This window comes from Galendromus occidentalis, unplaced genomic scaffold (genome assembly GCF_000255335.2).
Source record: "Galendromus occidentalis unplaced genomic scaffold, Mocc_1.1 scf7180000077487, whole genome shotgun sequence".
NCBI classification, from domain to species: Eukaryota; Metazoa; Arthropoda; class Arachnida; order Mesostigmata; family Phytoseiidae; genus Galendromus; species Galendromus occidentalis.
Genome location: NW_003805475.1, coordinates 114,995 through 131,961, shown reverse-complemented (window position 1 = coordinate 131,961; position 16,967 = coordinate 114,995). Strand labels below are relative to the sequence as shown.

Below are 16,967 nucleotides of genomic sequence, written 5' to 3'. Positions count from 1 at the left end.
ATTCACGGCATTGAGTATTAGGATCAACGTTGAGTGAAAATCTCCGCGAACTCTTCGGAGATAACGCTCGGAACAGACGTTAGCAGCCACAGCTGTAGCGAGCAGAAGTTCCGCAGCGTGTTTTTGAATCAAAAATGGTCGGCTGGAAGGCGGAGCAACAACATACACCTCGACTGAAGCAACTCTTCCGAGGTGCGCCGTGGTATTGCGCATAAGTCATTGCCATGAACGTACAGGAGCGCTAGGCGAGCGGGTCATCCGGGCACACTTGTTACCTGAACTAGATATATGTCTTGAAGCTTCGGCGTCCTCACGATTCGATATTCGCTCCTCAATGAGGAGCTCGTCTGCGCATGAATGCAACCTAAGAAGACCAGTGTGAGATACTTCATCTGAGCAGGTCGGGTAGTTGACCACATCCGCGCGGGCCTCTCGTCGAGACTGGAAGGCTAGAGTGAGCTCTCGCGCTACGCGAGGATTTGACCGAAGCTCCGAGCAAGGTAGACTTTTCGCTGTCTGAATTCGTAATTACGAGCTGTACAAGGTGACGGGCCGAGTCTGCTCCGGCACACTCCCAGTTGCGCACACTCCGCAGATTGTTTCGAGAGCTCGTCATATGAAATGATTCATAATGAAGCGGTGCGGTAAAAGTGTTCAGCGTCATCCAAACAAATGGGGAGCAGCCGCATAAGTCCGAGACACATTTGAACGAGCCCGTTCCGAGCGCACGAGAATTCTCTTCGGTTCGGGGAGCCCGTGAAATTCATGCTGACCCTGACCACGAAGATATTTCCGAAGCCCTCCGAGTTTCGATGAGAATAGCCGTTTCCTATTTTTGAAAGCCCACTTGGTTCGGATCAGGGCCGTCCATGCAGTTCTTCCGAGACCGACGACACGGGCAGGATCACGACACGCTGCATCGTTTGAATTCGACCGCGGGTCAGGTGGGTCGTTGCGGACGAGCTTTGTGAAATTGTTAGTGAGCCTTCGATAAACTTCCGCTTCCGCTCCCTTTCCTTAAGCTCCGAGAGAACTTCCAAGAGGAGCTGGGACGGAGGGATGGAGTGAGCCAACAGTTGCATTGCGCGGGAGCCGTCGCGTCGGAGTGTCCTTGGCATCTGAAAGACGGTAGGCAGATCCAAAACTTCCGTGATCAACGTCCAGAAATCGTTAGAGCTCAGTGACCGTTTTGCGTTCTATATGTACAAACGTTCTGTCAGAAACAGGGACACGCATTTCTCCTCTCAGTCTTTGTTCGATAGTCAATACATTGATGTAGTTGACTGGGAGCCTCATCTTCAAAAATCAATAAATCAGACACGCGTGCTCTGAGCTCCGATGCGTTCACTCTGCTAGTTCTTGAAACCGTCTCTTACTTTGATTGCGTATCCGCTCTAAGAGGTCCGAGAGTAGATCTAGGAATCTATCCCGTCATTTGTGTATCGCAACGGTTCCATCGCCTTACCTAGCACGAATCATTTCGGCAGGATTTCCGGTCGGAGGAATTAGGAAATGCGAAGTAATTCCGTCAAAATCACAGAGTCGCGACAATCGCTAACACTTTCAAGCTCCATGAGCGAAGAGTTCCTGATCATAAAGTTGAGGGACCGGAAACCAGTCCCAATCGTTTCGACCGCGTTCGGAATTTATAAGCTGCCATCTCAGAACTGCCTCACTGCGCGCCGCCGCTGCTACTGGCGTGTCGGAAAGTCGGTGAGATTCATTTACGGTGGCTGCCTCGAGTCCAAAGTATCCCATCAGCGGAATGCGTGAGCCGTAAACGGAGCTCCGGGGACTTAAGGCCTCCTACATGACAATAGCGTAAAACACTCTATGAGTCAATAACTCAGTCAAAAATTTCGATGGTTCACATCGGTGACGTCGACGAGGCTTTCGTGACGAACATCGTCAGAGACGACCTTAGACCTTGTCAAGATCCCAGGACCCTGGCGATTCCGAGGAGAACCTCGAAGAGGGGTTCGCAAGTGGATAAACTGAGCTTCCCGATTATGAGCTTCTCCCAAAGCTCCTCGTCGTCCGGTTCTCGCGTTGGCGTCTGTCGATCCGCGCTTCAGCAAGGACTCATGAACGGTCTCTTTATTCATCTCACATGCACTTCTTTGATTCCAAAGATATCCTGCTCAATCACGGCGTAATGGCCGTAAGAAAGAAGACAGAGAGGACCTACTTGCGGAAAATGGTTGATTAACTACAGTAGCAGCAGAAATAGCGAGCCAACACAGCGAGGACCGCACTCGCTGAGGCAACATTGACAGTCGGAGGAGACATCAACGACGTGACCCCGAAGTCCGTATCCTAAGAGTAGCGATCTCCCGTTGTTTTCCCCTTTCTGTTTTCTCCCGGACGTTGCCGCTCATGCCAACTAATTGGACGACCTCAGATAACGACTTGTCCGTCGTTGACGGAATTCGCCGTGGGACCCACGATTCGACGGGGAAGCTCATCACCAAGCTGCATGGGCCCACTCCGCAGGGATGGCTCATGTCCAGCAAGATTGATCGAGCGCAGTTTTTCGGCGCAATGGTTCGATCAGACGTCTGAAATCGCTGAGTTTCTATCTTTCATGAATTGATTTGAATGTGGGAGAAAGGAAATCCGCGCGGAACGAATCCGCAACAGGAGGGTGACGGTCACGGGGTCCGGATCGATAGACACGTCGGCTCGTCGGATGCATGGTTGACAACAAAAACGTGAACATGAGATTTTCGTTACGATTGAGATTTATCCTTCTACTTGGATAACGGAGGAAGCATCCGGGACAGTGGCTCAGGGCCAGGCTATGGGAGCAGGCAACAATGCAGCTTTTTCTGACACGGCGCCCACTCTAACAGGCGAGCGTGGCAGGAGTGTGTGTCGTTGAGTCAGTGTGTCAAGAGTGTGTGCCCGCGTATTTTCTCTTTTTTTCCTCTGAGTGTGCGCTCGCTCAGGAATCGTGTGTTGTGCGCCGTCGGGCTTGATCACTGCCTAAACAAACGATTGACCATGCTAACCTATATTTGGGTGGCTGGAGCGACAAGCAGATCCATTGGACGCCGCACCGCAATAAAAGAGCTTTTTATCGTAGTGAACTCGAATATGATGTCATTACTGCGAGAGATGCCGCCGACGATTTCAATGACGACGATGGAGACTGCCCCGAAAGCACAAACTCAAATTCTCGGGACGAACGGTCAGGGGAGTTTGTTACGGAGATAGACACTGCCTGCCTTTTCTCTGTGCTGAATTCCGTCGCATTCGCCAGACGTCCAGCCCTTGCGCGATCGATCTGGAAGCCTACAGATCCTTGCCTATCCGCCTACCTGATCACCGAACGATCAGGTAAACTGAGCGGGTCGAATGGGTGAGCGTGCGAGGGAAAAGTCACAATGAGCCGATGTCGATAATCCAATGGGGTCCTTTTGACTGTATCTATCGCCAGTCGTTTTCAAACGTTACCGCTCGCGCTCGTGGTGCCTGTCGTTTCCCTTGCTCCGGTCGCCCGCACTAAGAGCAGGAGCCGAAGTGTCACAACGGGATGGGCTCGACAGGAGCCGCCGTTCAAGGCTGTGACAAATCTTCTGCCGCGCAAACTAACATCGAAAAGAATTCAAACCGTCGATTTTTGTGATTCTCTGCCCGCCACGCACTCGAGTAGGCGAGTCCAACGGGCGGGCGGACCGACCGGCTGTTTGTATCACTCGCCGTGGTTGGCGACAAATGTTTCGTTGTCGAACCATTTCTGTTGCCGCCGACGTGGTCGCCGTCGACGAACTACAGAGTCTCCTCGACAGCTAGCGGGCGACCGAGTGGCGGGAGGATCTGAATTTGCTTTTCAAATAAACCGGAATTCCAAGCGTTCGCCACCACGGTCGTCGCCGCCGCTGTTACCACAACCCCAAAAGACTCCGCGCACACTCTCAAACGACTCCGCCAGTAGCATCGGTGGGCCTCACAGCAATATCAACCCACCCACCCATTCGATCCGACGATGCGGCCGCGACGACAGCACAATCTCAACGAGAGCGAATTAGAGCCTCATTTGATTTGAGCGCACGTTATGGAAGAGCGGCCGCTGTGGCGCTCGTTTCTTGAACGGTGGCAATAGCCTCAATTGCGATGTCAAGCGCCTCTAGGGTCCCTCTCGGCCTCGCTTCAATTTTTCTCCCTTTTGTTCATTTCTCTTCTTTCGCTCATCGGTTCCGCGCGAATCTCCATCGAAGCCAATGTTGAGGCTCGTTGAGCTCGGATCAACGCGCAGGAGATTGAGAAGCTGGTGTTGCTCGCGAACACTCGGCGACTTTCATCGATTCCGAGAAAGCCAGTCAAGCAAGCGAGCGAGAATCGTCTAAAAAGATGATCGAGATCTAGAACAGAGCCTCATGCGACGAAGAGGAAAAATCTCAATAGGAGCTCGCAATGAATGAATTCTCGAGCAACTATCCGATTGCATAGCATGGGCTATGAGTACCTCCGGACGCTCCCGTCACAGAATCATGTGCGCGTCTAGACGCAGCGGAAAACTCTGAATTCATGTTCAGCCTCATCAACGATACGGTGACCAGAAGCCACGGACTCTTATCAACGCCGGAGCGACATGCATGGCGAACGCTATAGGGCGAACGAATGCGGAAGGGGAAGCCTGTGTGTTTCACACATCTCGCCGCATACAGCGCTTGTACTCCCCTGAAATCTACCGCTTTCTCGCCGACCTCCAGCCTATCAAGCGAGCGGCCACGGAGCGGACGAAATCTTTTGTTCGAGATCCGGGATGGCTTATCGGACGGCTGAACGGCCGTCGACTCCTCGAAAAGACTAAATTTTCTTCCTCAGCACAATTAATTACCGGACGATGCGACATTTCGGGAACGGCATGGCTTGGGCCGCTCTCCCATGCACCTGATCCACAGACCTCCTCCACACAGCAGCCGCGGAATATCACCCGACAGACATTTTAATTCGTTTCCATTCGATCAATGAGAAAGCCCAACGAGACGGCTCAGATTCGAACAAACGGGTCCCCCCAACAAACAGCACTGACTAACTCTATCACTATCCGAGCGGTAATCTCGATAGACGCGCCAGAAGCACGCCCTACACGCGGGGCGCAACAGCGCGGTGGTGCAGCCAGAAGAAAACGAACGGATCGCTGTTTATTTTCATGTTTCTGCTCATCGTACCATACTTGTTCGTTCCCACAATCGTCTGTCCCGCTCTCTCTCCCATCGGGTCGCCGGTGTGCGTGCGTGTGTGCGTGCGTGCTTGTTGTCTGGGACAGGCAGATAAGGTTACTTGAACTCCCGGGAGTGTGAATTTCACTGTTAACAAGGGAGACCGACGGAGAAGAGATGGAAGGTGGAAAAACTCACTCATTCAGAGACAACGGACACCAGAACTCATGGACGACGACATGCTGTGGAGGAAGCCGGGAGTGCGAAAAAAAAACTGCGCGGCACTCCCGAATATCAACCACTCCGACACGTGTATTGTCGGGCGTCCGAGCAACGTACAAAAACTGCTCGTAGTCTATTCCGGAGTCTATTCTTGCCTCTGATCTTTTACGCAAGGAAGGTGTTTGCAGTCGCGCTTAACGGCTCGCAAAGTGAGCGCCGACGGAGCTAATGATCTCTTCGCTTCCGCCGTCGCCAAATCGAGTCAAGGAGTTGTTCAATGTACTTGCGTGTGAAGAGCAACGCCCAATTATTCAGAAGCCGCTTCGAGACGTAACGCCTTAGGCGACTCGGTGTGGAGCTCCTCAGGGATCAAATGAAACAAGCGAATCACCCCCATGAGGTTTGAAAGCAGAACACAACACTGCGCTCGATCGGGTGCGTGATCGGTCGCTCGGTTCGTTGTTGAATATCCGTATGGAATATCGTCAGCGGGCTCGAATCGTCGAGTCGCTACGGTGTTCACCCATGGAGGGTGTTTTTCCTTTACCTCGATGATGGACTCCTAAGGGCTTTGGAATGTATGGAGCGGCCAATAGAACGGAGCCGATCCGACCCCAAACTCTGACGACATCAATTACTATTATTATTAGTGTTCGCACTCGATGACGGGAGATTGCGAGAAATGTCATCGAGCTCTGCAGCCGTCGTACTTCGGTCGTGATTCTCCACGATTGAGTCGGAGCCGCCGGATCATGATAAACTTCCTCATTCTTGTAGCTTGAGGAAGTTTTGGACTCCTTGCCAGCGCTCGTATTCGGGTGTTTGCCCGACCGAGGAGCTTGGCAGAGAATTTATTTTTGATCTTCGTTTTGCCATTTCTATACGGCAATCCAAACAATACTCGTCGTCCACCTTGACGGGGATGGGAAGTGTTTATAGCCGAGCAATCCCAAAGAGAAATCCGACACGACAGAGACGCCTTCCGTGGATCAGACTGTCTCGACTTACTGACGTGATGCCTGCCATGAGACGAACCTGCGTAACGAATGCATCGCCATTCACTTAGAACTCCTCCCGAGTTTTCTTCGCCTTCCCCGGTACAGGAAGAGCTCGGCCGTCGAGAGTTCCCGTCCGTCCTCTCGACGATGGCGTTCGTATCTCAGGACCGTCCACGGATGTTCCGAGTGAGTTGAGCACGGGAGCCCTTAATTTTTCGCCGACTATAAGGACGTCGAGTGACCTGTGCGATGCTCCTCCTCGCGGTGCGTCGCCTCAATCTCCACTAAGTCCCTGTCAGAAAATACGTCGCCTTCCACCTATGTACATCTCGGGGCTTTCGAATTTCAATGAGCTTGGCGAGGGTAGCTGGGACGTTCAAGAAAAAAATTCCCACTCCGGCGAAATGCTTTCGAGCTCGATCTCTCTCCGCGATGCGGTTTGTTCCCATTCATATTCGAGAGAAAACAGGTGTGCTAGCGGACAGCCTGTGAGCGGGCCTGGAGAAAGGCGTATCTTCGAAATCTAGAATGATTTCATTTCAGTGAAAGTGCCGGAGAGGTCGGACCTCGCGGTAGGCGAGCCTCGAGGGGCTCAGGGTGAAGCTCCACTCCCAACGGTCAGAATCTTCGGAAACAGCGATGGCTGAGCTCTTCGGAACGGATACGTATTATAAGAAATTTGCGGCGACAGAACCGGTGAACCATCAGCCCGCAGAATTTCCGTGCCTGGCTTGACGGACGCGGATCGATCCCTATACGGCACGTGGATTCCAGGTCGTAGATCGAGGGCTTGTCATCTAAAACCCGAAATGTACCCCCGATCGGAACGCCGCCCCCGCTTCATAACTTCATTCCGCGGAAGATCCCGCTCGATATGGAGCTGTTATTCTCGGCCAGCAGCAGCAGCTGCAGACGCGACTGTCGATTTCGACTATCCCGAACTTCATCCAGACTCAGTCAGGAAGTGAGAAGGTCGTTAGGAATCACCGAAATACCTCCCGCGGACTACCTTGTTGGCCTTCGCTTCTCATGAAAGTCCCATGGAATTCCAATTATTCGAATCCGAAATTGAATGAACAAGCCACTACGGAATCGGTGATTCGCAGATTGGAACGATTACCAAGATTTTGGAATTTCGAGTCGATCATCGACTCTCGAATGGATCTCTCTGCGAGAATATTTCTTAGTAGGAGAGGTTGAGGAGAGTCCAGGGAGTGAAGCTATCGGATGGAACGATCAACGTTTCGAATAAGCAAGAATAAACGTCAGCGGAAAATCCCATGGAATTCATGAGCTCCTTTTTGACGACGCTCATCGAAAATCGTAACTTGCTAAATATATCATTCCTGAATGCAGCCAGGCTCAATCCAGTGCCGAGGGAGAAGCGTCAGAACTGGATCCAGAACCATCTGTCGCGATACCCACTGACAGGAGCTCATACCCTCTGTCTGATGATATTTCCATGATAAACTCCGAATTACCTTCACAGAGTGACAACCACGCGGGATCTTTGTCCAGGCTCCAGATCTGCTTGTGGCAAACAGACACCATTGACTCGAGCGATCCCGCGACTCGGGGAACAGTTCGATCCGAAAGAAACTTTCTGTATTGTTTCTTCTGTACCGGAAGAATACAATCGGAATCGGTTCGGAGTCCGTTTCTCTATGGAATCTCATTGATTCCCGGAAGTTCCGAGCACAAGAGAGCTCCACTTCTAAGAATTGGCGAGAAAATCTCGCATGATGGGATTCGAATCACGACGAAAGAATCCGATTCCGACGTGAAAAATAGTCTCGGGCTGAACACGAGCAATCCTGCCATTGTGGGCGTGGCTATTCGAAGCAACTTTCGTCAATCTCGATCGATACGGCGAGAAAGTTTGACGAGACGAGGGGGAGAGTCAGCGCAGAGGGAGCTGTCGTAAAATAATCTCGAGAAAGAGCGAATGAGCCGGAGAGAGAGCTCCGAGGCGTACCAGAGGCCTCGAAACGTGTCCCTAAGAATATCAGGGCACTTTATCAAGGCGACTCTCGATCACACGACTTCATTTCGAGGTCGGGTTCCTCTTCTTTGGACTGGGAATGCAAACGTCATTCCGCTCTCACCTAATTCCGCCTCGATGTCTGCGACTTGAACGGGTTGGAACCCGGTCGAAGAGAGGTTTTTGCGTTTCGCCGGGATCAAAGTTCGGGGGCGCGGCGCCGGGATAGGATCCGTCGATGCGGGGTTGGTTTCTGATTATACATACGTTGTGCCATGAAGATGCTGACAATAACTCGCGGGAGAGAGTAATCATGAACATGCCTCGATCCTTGACCGTGGCTGCACGGATCTCCCCACCCGAAAAGGGAACCGCGGAAGGGTGCGATGAGTCATTCAGATTTTTCACCCTGGGTCTCGGGATTATTTCTTCGAAACTCGATCTTTCCGGTCTACCCGGAAAATCCAGAGGACATGCACTCACCCTTTCGGCATCCCTCCGGTAATAATAGACGAGTGGCTTTGTAATGTTACGTCGCCAGCTTTTTTTCCGGAACCCAGACGTCTGACTATGACTTCCACCATTCAATCTCTCGAATGAATCATCTCTGCGTTCTGCGGGAATTTACGTCTGACAGGTATGGTCTCTTGAATAACTAATCCTCGAAATACCCACGGGCATACATGTATCGACAGGGATCTTTACTTAAAAATGGTGATGAATACTGCCGCACGCACACTATTCGTCATGGATTCCGCTTCAGTTTCGCCTGTCTTCCGAATTCGTAACGACAAGGCCGGAGCTGCGCGACGCCGGTTTCTTTTTGGGAATTCATGATTAGAAACAATAGGGTAGGAATATTCATCTGATGAAATCGCTCTGAGATGAACCTCTGTAGGCATACCTCTTCATCACGAGTAATGCTGTCGGCCGGATCTATTTTGAAAACTCAATGAGAGGTTTCTGGGAAGGACGTATCTACTAACCATAAGATTGGTGTCACTCCTCTCGACTGGGCGACCTGCCCATTTCTCCGCTGCAGAAAACCCGATTCTAAGAGTATTGAGCCCGAAGTACTGAGCTCTTCATGATCCCATTCCTCAAGGACCGATCTTTGTCACCAAGCTCATACCTCTTTTTTTCGATTACGCAAAATTATTCCCGCAGGCGGAATCGAGAAATCGCCGAAGTTTGCGGAGGACTCCGAGCTTAGAACTCACAGTCGCCCTCGCAAATTCCCTTTATTCTTGCGCAGTCGTCATTATGGTCCCGTTGTCACAATACCTTCCAGAGGGTCTATTCCAAAGGAACTGCGAGCAGAGAGTAGGTAAAGCAGCTGAGTCCACAAAAGTCGACTCCCGGCAGAACTGAGTGACCGACCTGTCGGGCGGGTAGGCTAGCGACCGACTCGCCTCACTCAATGAAAGTCGACCCTGGGATGCAGCGTCAATTTTACAGATATCCCGGTATCCAGCGGACTCACTGCTGTCCTTTTCTGTCCACTCTGAATCAAATCGTTCGGACAATGGAACAATTTTGTTGTACGTCTCCGACCGCGGTGACTTGGCGATAAAGTCGCGTAGCTTTGTGTGCGTAGAATCTCGGCCCACAGCATAAAATCAACAACCACGCGCCGTACTAGTCCAGAGGACGCCGATCTCTTCGAAAATAAACTCACGGTCTCCGATAATTGACAACATTAGCCCGGGAATGTCACGTAGTGTACGCGAAGCTGCGCCGGTGAATTTAGAGAGCGAGAGCCGAGATGAGCGGAGATTCGCTCGCTAAGATCAAGTCGGGCATAAACTCGCATATCCATCGAGTTCAGCTTGTCACCGAACGCTGACCGTGCGCTTGTATTTTCGTTGAAATTGTGTTCTCGTGTACCATCAGGGAGCCTCGACGTTCTTCAAGTGACCGTGACTTACAAGAATCACGCTAAAAAGGCTCGATGCAGAGGGCGAGATCGTGTACATGTGTTTTTCATTCATTTCCAATTATTTCCCTCTACAATAATCCCAATCACTGAATTGACGGAAAACAGCAGAGGAATTCTCGTATCGAGCCGCCGAACAGTGTTACTGGTCATCCGGCATTTTCAGAGGATTGATCACCGACCTCGCTTATCCGACGAAGAGGCACTAACTGTTGAAGCTCCCCCAATCTTGGGGCAGTGATGCCGTGAAAGCCTCTCCTCTTCCAGGGAGTCCACGTATATCCCCCTGGATCTCGCCGGATTCCGATATCGAAAACGTCGCGCCATGCAAGAAATCCACTCTCTCTGTGCCTACAGAGCTAGCTATCCCACGCGGTCCATGCGTGTGTTCAGAGAAGTGACTCTCAGCTGTTAGCTGTCAGTCGGAAAGCGAGCGATCAACAAAACAATTCCACTTTTCGATCTCCGAGCGATTTGAAACAAAAACACCACAGCGCAGCCTCAGGGCGTTCCCGGTGGCCAGCTTATTCCAATCGGATTGATTTCAGTCACTGATCTCGAAATAGTATATACCTATCTGAAAAGAGCTCTATTGGGGTCCCGAACATAACTTACCGGAAACAGGCGTTCTTTGGAAGCCGCTCGACTTTCCTCATGTGCTAGTGTCATGCTGGATATTTGGGCCTCCGGCCCCGTTCCCCGCTTGGACTTCACTTTGTCTGCTGTTCGAGGCTGCCCTCAACGAGAGCACCAAAAGTGGTCCCCGCGAGCGTTCGAGATCGGACGTTCCGATTTCCTCTGTCCCTGAATTTGTAAGTCTATCCAAAAGGGTTCCCCGGCTCGAAACGTTCTGGTTATTGTACAGCAGTGAGCTGGGCTCGCTTGTCACTTTCACTGCGGCAGTTGCCTCGTCGGTTCACCGATGCATCCACCTATGAGCACAAAAATCCACGGAGTCATTAACGAACGAGACGGCACAAGTGATGATTTAGCGTTCTGCAGCCTGCTCCGTCGTCAGGTATCTCGGAGACGCCCCGGGATTAACAAGAGATCAAAACTGAGCCCCACAGTCCGCCGCCGACGCCGCCGCGGCCGCCAACTGCCAGACTCTTTCCTCTTCGCTGGGTCCACCAGTTGATGAGTCTGCTCGGTCCGGCTCCGGTCAATGCCTAACGGGATTGAGTACGGTAATTCGGTGTCGTCGTGATTTTTTCTCCGTCACCTGTCAATGGCGCTCGCGAGGCCTTCCGGTGACCGAAGCCAGGACGGGGGATGCATCGACCAGTGGAACGAACAGTACCGATGAGCACACATTAAACACACGGATTCGACGGAGCGCGAACAGCTGACGCGACACTGTAAATTCCTGTAGACGTTTCCCTCGGTAGCACTCACTGTTCTTTTTTTTTGTTTCGTCCTGAATTACTGAGAGAGAGAGCGCGCACTGTCTTCCACGATGATGACGGACACGATGGAGACAACGACAACAACAACAACGTTGGCAATTACGACGAAATCGGGGGCGCGAATCGCAGCCGGCGATTTCAGCGGATCGAGACGCGCGTCAGCCAGTCGGCAGGCAGGCAGGCCAGCCAGCCAGCCACCAAGCAAGCGGCAGAGAGATCCAATCGGGCATATAGTCCTGGAGGAGCGACGAGCTACATGTGCGGGGGCGGACGCAGCACTCAGCGAGAGCCAGCATGGTCAAGAAGAGAGCGAAATCCGCAGCGCCCTCTCGCGCAAGCAATTGTAGTTGCCGCTGGGGCAGGGACTTCCGCCGTGCTTGCTCGCAGCGTTGCTTTCGGAAGTCGATGGGAATCGTTCTGCTCAAGGCATTGAGCTCGCTGGCCCGCTAGCTCGTGGACAGAGTCGTCTGTAGGCAAACAGGCCGCACGCCGGCCGGCCGGCAAGAGCAGGCGATCCGCGGAACGTACGAATCGCCGCCAGACGTTCCGCTTACCGATGCGCGCTAGGTCGCTTGCGCGGATCCGGCACTATCCGACTGCTTGGCAGGCTGGCTAAATGGCTAGATGGTTGCTCGGATGGATGGTGGGCTCATTCACTACGGTGGTGGCTGCCGCAGGTACCGCCGCCGCTGCCGCGCGACGTCGAGTGGTGAGGGATAGCGAGGGCCATAAAATTGTCGTCCGTCCGTCCGCCCGTCGTCGAGGTCAACATGATGCCGACTCATCCAACCTGGTTGGCTTGGTGGAGGACCAACAGGATTGCGGGTCGCTCGATTGGTCGCCGCATGGTACCCGAGACGTCTCGAGGTCAATGTACACAACGACAATGTTCTCCAAACCTTCCATTTAGCATTGACCACTGTGCATCACCTTCCGTAGTTCATTGGCTATTTCCACTGCTGGTGACTCACTCGGTCTCGAGCTCAAGTAGAGCCTGGTACTTACGACTTCGAAAAATTCCTCCGCGTCGACGGTGCGGACGAGACTCTCGAAGACTTCTGCCACAATCGATGCATCGGTAGGGAGCATGCGGTAATCCGAGGTTTTACGTCCTTTCCACTGCTCTTATTGACTCGCGTAATCCCTTTCAGAGTAGCTGAAAATTTTCTTCATTTCGGCACCGATCGGATGACCGTGAACTCTGTGAGACGCTCCTTTGAAGACGCTCCCGATTCCACTGGATAGATTTCTTCTGCCGAATATTTAATTTGACATGGAAAGACAATCGCGACAACTGATAGCGGAAAGCGCGACTCTTTAAGGACGCTGGGGCCGGAAAGAAGGTAGGAAGAGGACTCGACTAGTGTTCTTGCACTCGGTGAAACCAACTCTACCTTGTCTTGAGTCGCTTCAACGATTTCGAACTGCAGGGAGAGATGCCGCGGAACGCGCGGCCTTATCTTTACGCCGCGCAAGATTAAGAGAATTAAACAACCTGGTCTCTTCGACCAACGAACATGCCGTGCTTCTCCCAAGCTGGGCAACGCGCGCAACGGGAAGAGGGAGGGCCCGAAAACAAAAAACAATTATCAATTAGAAAGCAATCAGTACGTCCATTGGGGTCGCGGACAACCTCAATGGACACGCATGAATTCATCATCAATCATCACTTTGGACTCGAACCCTTAAGACTCTCTAACTAAGGGAAGTAGTTCTGTTTGAGGAGAAAGTTAGACAAACAGAAGTAGTTCCCGACATCCACAGAAAGGCATGACGTAACGACGAAAACAGATGACGGCACTCCTGTCTCCAAATCGGGAGACATTATCGGAGGCTTCATGAGGCGAAATTTTCCGCGGCTCTATCCGTGATGCGGACAGTCAGAATTTCTAGGCAGTAGGTATTCTTCAGCCACTTGGATCATCAGACGAGTCTAATCTCATACCCGCAGTCGCTGTTGTGATCTCGTCTCTCTCCCTTAGAGTTTTCTGTTTTCCAATCATATCCCTTCTCTCAGCAATTTGTCAGCTTGAATGCCATCGATCTTAATCACCGAGTATCATCATGAACCGCTGCTAGCTACCCTAGTCGGGTGGGATGTCTTCTGGTTATAATGACGTTCCCGTGGAGAAGCACAATGGTGCCAAGACCACCTCGAGAATTTTTTCTTTCTTTTTCCAAAGAACCTTATTCACTTTCCTAAATCGATGCGTGAATCGCACGTTGCCAGAATTTTCCACCACGCCTTTCTGTCAACGCAGTGCGCGATTCGGGCGATAATCCTTCGGTGTCATCGCTGCTGCTTTCTCCGACGCACAATGAACATCCGAGCCTCCGCCGTTCTCCAAGCATCATCAGGTGTCATATGGTAAAAAATCCTGGAATTATCTGACAATGAGATGGATCTACGTTCAAGAGGGTGAAGTTCACTCCCGAGACGGGATTACGCTAGGGAGAGGTCTTCGAGGTTCGTAATCATCAAGCCCTCGGGCGAGTTGAGTGATTTGGAATTTGAAGCTTGATTCATCTAATAACATCATAAAGCGCGCGACACGTGTTCGCACGCAATTCTCACGGTAAATACCGCGGTTTATGCGCCCGCCGACAGGAAATTCGATGAATTTTACGATCTCGGTGGGATAGAGCGATCATAATCATTTGCAGCAACTCAACTCCACTATGGAACGAAATATTTCCGTGGAGACGAGCCCTCCCGGATGAGTGCCAGACAAGGTTTGGCTTGGCAAAAGCTTCAGATGAGAGTCGACTCGAATCCAAGCGAGGAACCGTTTCTCTTCCACCGAAGAAGCTCGCGGAACAATGTCAGGATATAGTCGAGTTGAGCGTGAACGGTGTGTCACCTCTTGGCGACTCAGCAGCGTCTCCCATCTGTTCCTGCATTATGCTGCAGATTGCACTCTCCGAAGTATCATTTAAGGAAACTGAGAAGTGGACAAAGAATTCTGTTGCGTGACCGAAAGCCATCTGCCTGACTCACAGAAGCGCCTCTCATGATGGAGCGGTCTCTTAGGTGATGGATACGTCAATCATCAATCAAAATGAATGACGGATAGAAAGCCTGGCTGGAAAGGGATCGGATTACCAAAATCAAAAATTTCCGGAAACGAGGCAACGGCCGACTATCGAGACTTCAATAATTGCACAAGCGCTATGACTATATATGGATGCTATTATATGGATCGAATCCCCCTGGTGTCGTGAATCGGAAGAAGGCGCGACCCACAAGTAGTCCCTCACTCGACTCGACTGTTTTCTGTAAAGATTTTTCTGCCATCGGGTCTTCTCTTCTGCACGAATGTCGTAATGCAAACATCGGCCCGAGTATCCGTATCTGGCGGAATCACGTCCGATCCACCTTGGCATCTGAAATCTATAGGCATCGGGAAACCTAGTGAATACTCCCAGAGCCGATCCACAGCTAAAAGCGGAAGACCGAAATACAATTTCTGCTCACCCTGTATTTTCAGCCACAAGAGAATCGGTCTCAACTCAACTGCAGAAACCAATCGAGTTTTTGCTACTTATCCGGCTGGGCTAACCAGATTCATATATTCCAGATTGGCGGAATGACTTGCTGCTGCCGTCGAATTCCTAGCCTGCAATCATCAGGCATGGAAGATGATTTCGAGCGCCAGATCCTTATTTCCGGCGTATGCAAACCGTCCGGATCCCATCCGCGCGGAACGCAGGTTAATATTTGGAACGTCCGACGAAAGCTTGAACGAGACGTTTACATATTTTCCGCCTATTCAATTGCGGGCAACACCTGAAGCTTATAATGATCCGGCCTGGAACGACCGATACTCCTCACTCGAGCTCGCCGGCGAGTTGATTGGGTCAAATGAATCCCTTCTCCAGCTCATCGCAAATCATCCGGTCCGAAGAAATTCTCGAGTACGGGATTTCTACATAAGAGATAACAGTTGATAGAGCGGCCTTGTTGTGAATTCATCCGGTGTTCTCTCCGATCAAAAATAGGAACTTCACGCAGTATTCCGTCATGACTCCCTGTGTGCGCAGCTGAGGTCCCAACGGCGAGAAGTCGCAGTGAGCAGGCACACAGACTCACCTAGCAGTGGCTGCGATGGATTCCGAAGTTATCGTCATTATTGGAGCGTTCGTGATTTCAGAAAAGCAGAAGAAAGATAGGAGATTCGATCGGGGATGGAAAGCGACGATTCTCGTCGGAGATGAGGAACAGAAATTCGCGGTCTTTCTATCATTTCGTTTGAACGAGCGTTCTCTCCACTCAGCACAGTCTACTCTCCTCCGATAGCGTTCCCTCTTTTCGGTACCCACAGTCTCAGACATTCATCACGTAATTATCAATCCGTTTCTCCACCTCAGGATTCTGTCGACATGCCGCCCGGGATGATTTTTTTTCGCCCCATTGCGATGTTGAACTCCTCCAGTTTTCAAGAAATCAGATGGTTGATATATGCGAACTGCTAACATTGAGTACGCCTCCGATTCTGGTCTCCAACATTTTTCCCTCTGAATCGGAATTACGCGTTCGTCCGCTTCGTGCATGAAGGACGTACTCGTTTCGTTACTCGGGAAGAGAGACCTCGAAGGCCCCATGAAGCTGAACGCCTCTTGATCTTTGCTCGTGTCCCAACTTTTATTCAAATGACGCTCGTTGTTCTAGGTGGAGGGGAACTTCAATCGTTAGTCATTGGTTGGCCAGTAGGCTTGGTGAAATTCTGTGCGCGATCCAAGCCTCCAACCATGCCGCTGGTGCTTCCTTCAACAACATGTCCAACGACGAATGAGTGTCCGAGTGTCGCCAGCACGCGATCTCTCACTTCAGCATCCACTCGGAACATCAGAATATCCTTCAATCGGCCAATGCGGACTCCTCGTCTCACACGTTTTGCTGCCTATTCCGAACAACCAGCAATGAAACGGAAACAATCTCACTTCACTTTTCTGCTTGCGTGCTTCTCCCGTAGCTCCCTCGCTCGCTAATAGATCGGCTCAAGAACGTACTCAAAGGGCGGCGATGTCGACCGAGCGACGCCCACCCTATTGAAGTTCGCTGGAACCATTCCACGGTCGAACTATGAGAGGAAGTAGAAAACCCTGCATTTTCGGTGGGGAAAGGAACCCAGCTCTTCCTCGATACCGGAGCTCTCCTGGAGCGAAAGAAATGTTCAAATTGAACAGAAAATCCGTAGACCGATCTAATCGTCGAGACGAGACACGAATGTCAATGCGGAAGCGAGGAGAGCATAG

General features: G+C 51.5%; 1 protein-coding gene across 1 annotated transcript in view; it reads right to left on the bottom strand.

Annotated features, from left to right (window-relative positions):
• Mitf (transcription factor Mitf) overlaps positions 1-11,097 on the bottom strand; it is a 36,310-nt gene extending 25,213 nt beyond the window's left edge. The window contains exon 1 of the mRNA XM_003745961.2: positions 10,921-11,097. Within this exon, the coding sequence (XP_003746009.1) occupies positions 10,921-10,974 (54 nt within the window). The 5' untranslated portion in view covers positions 10,975-11,097. The remainder of the gene's footprint in view (positions 1-10,920) is intronic.
• Positions 11,098-16,967: the final 5,870 nt, after the last annotated feature.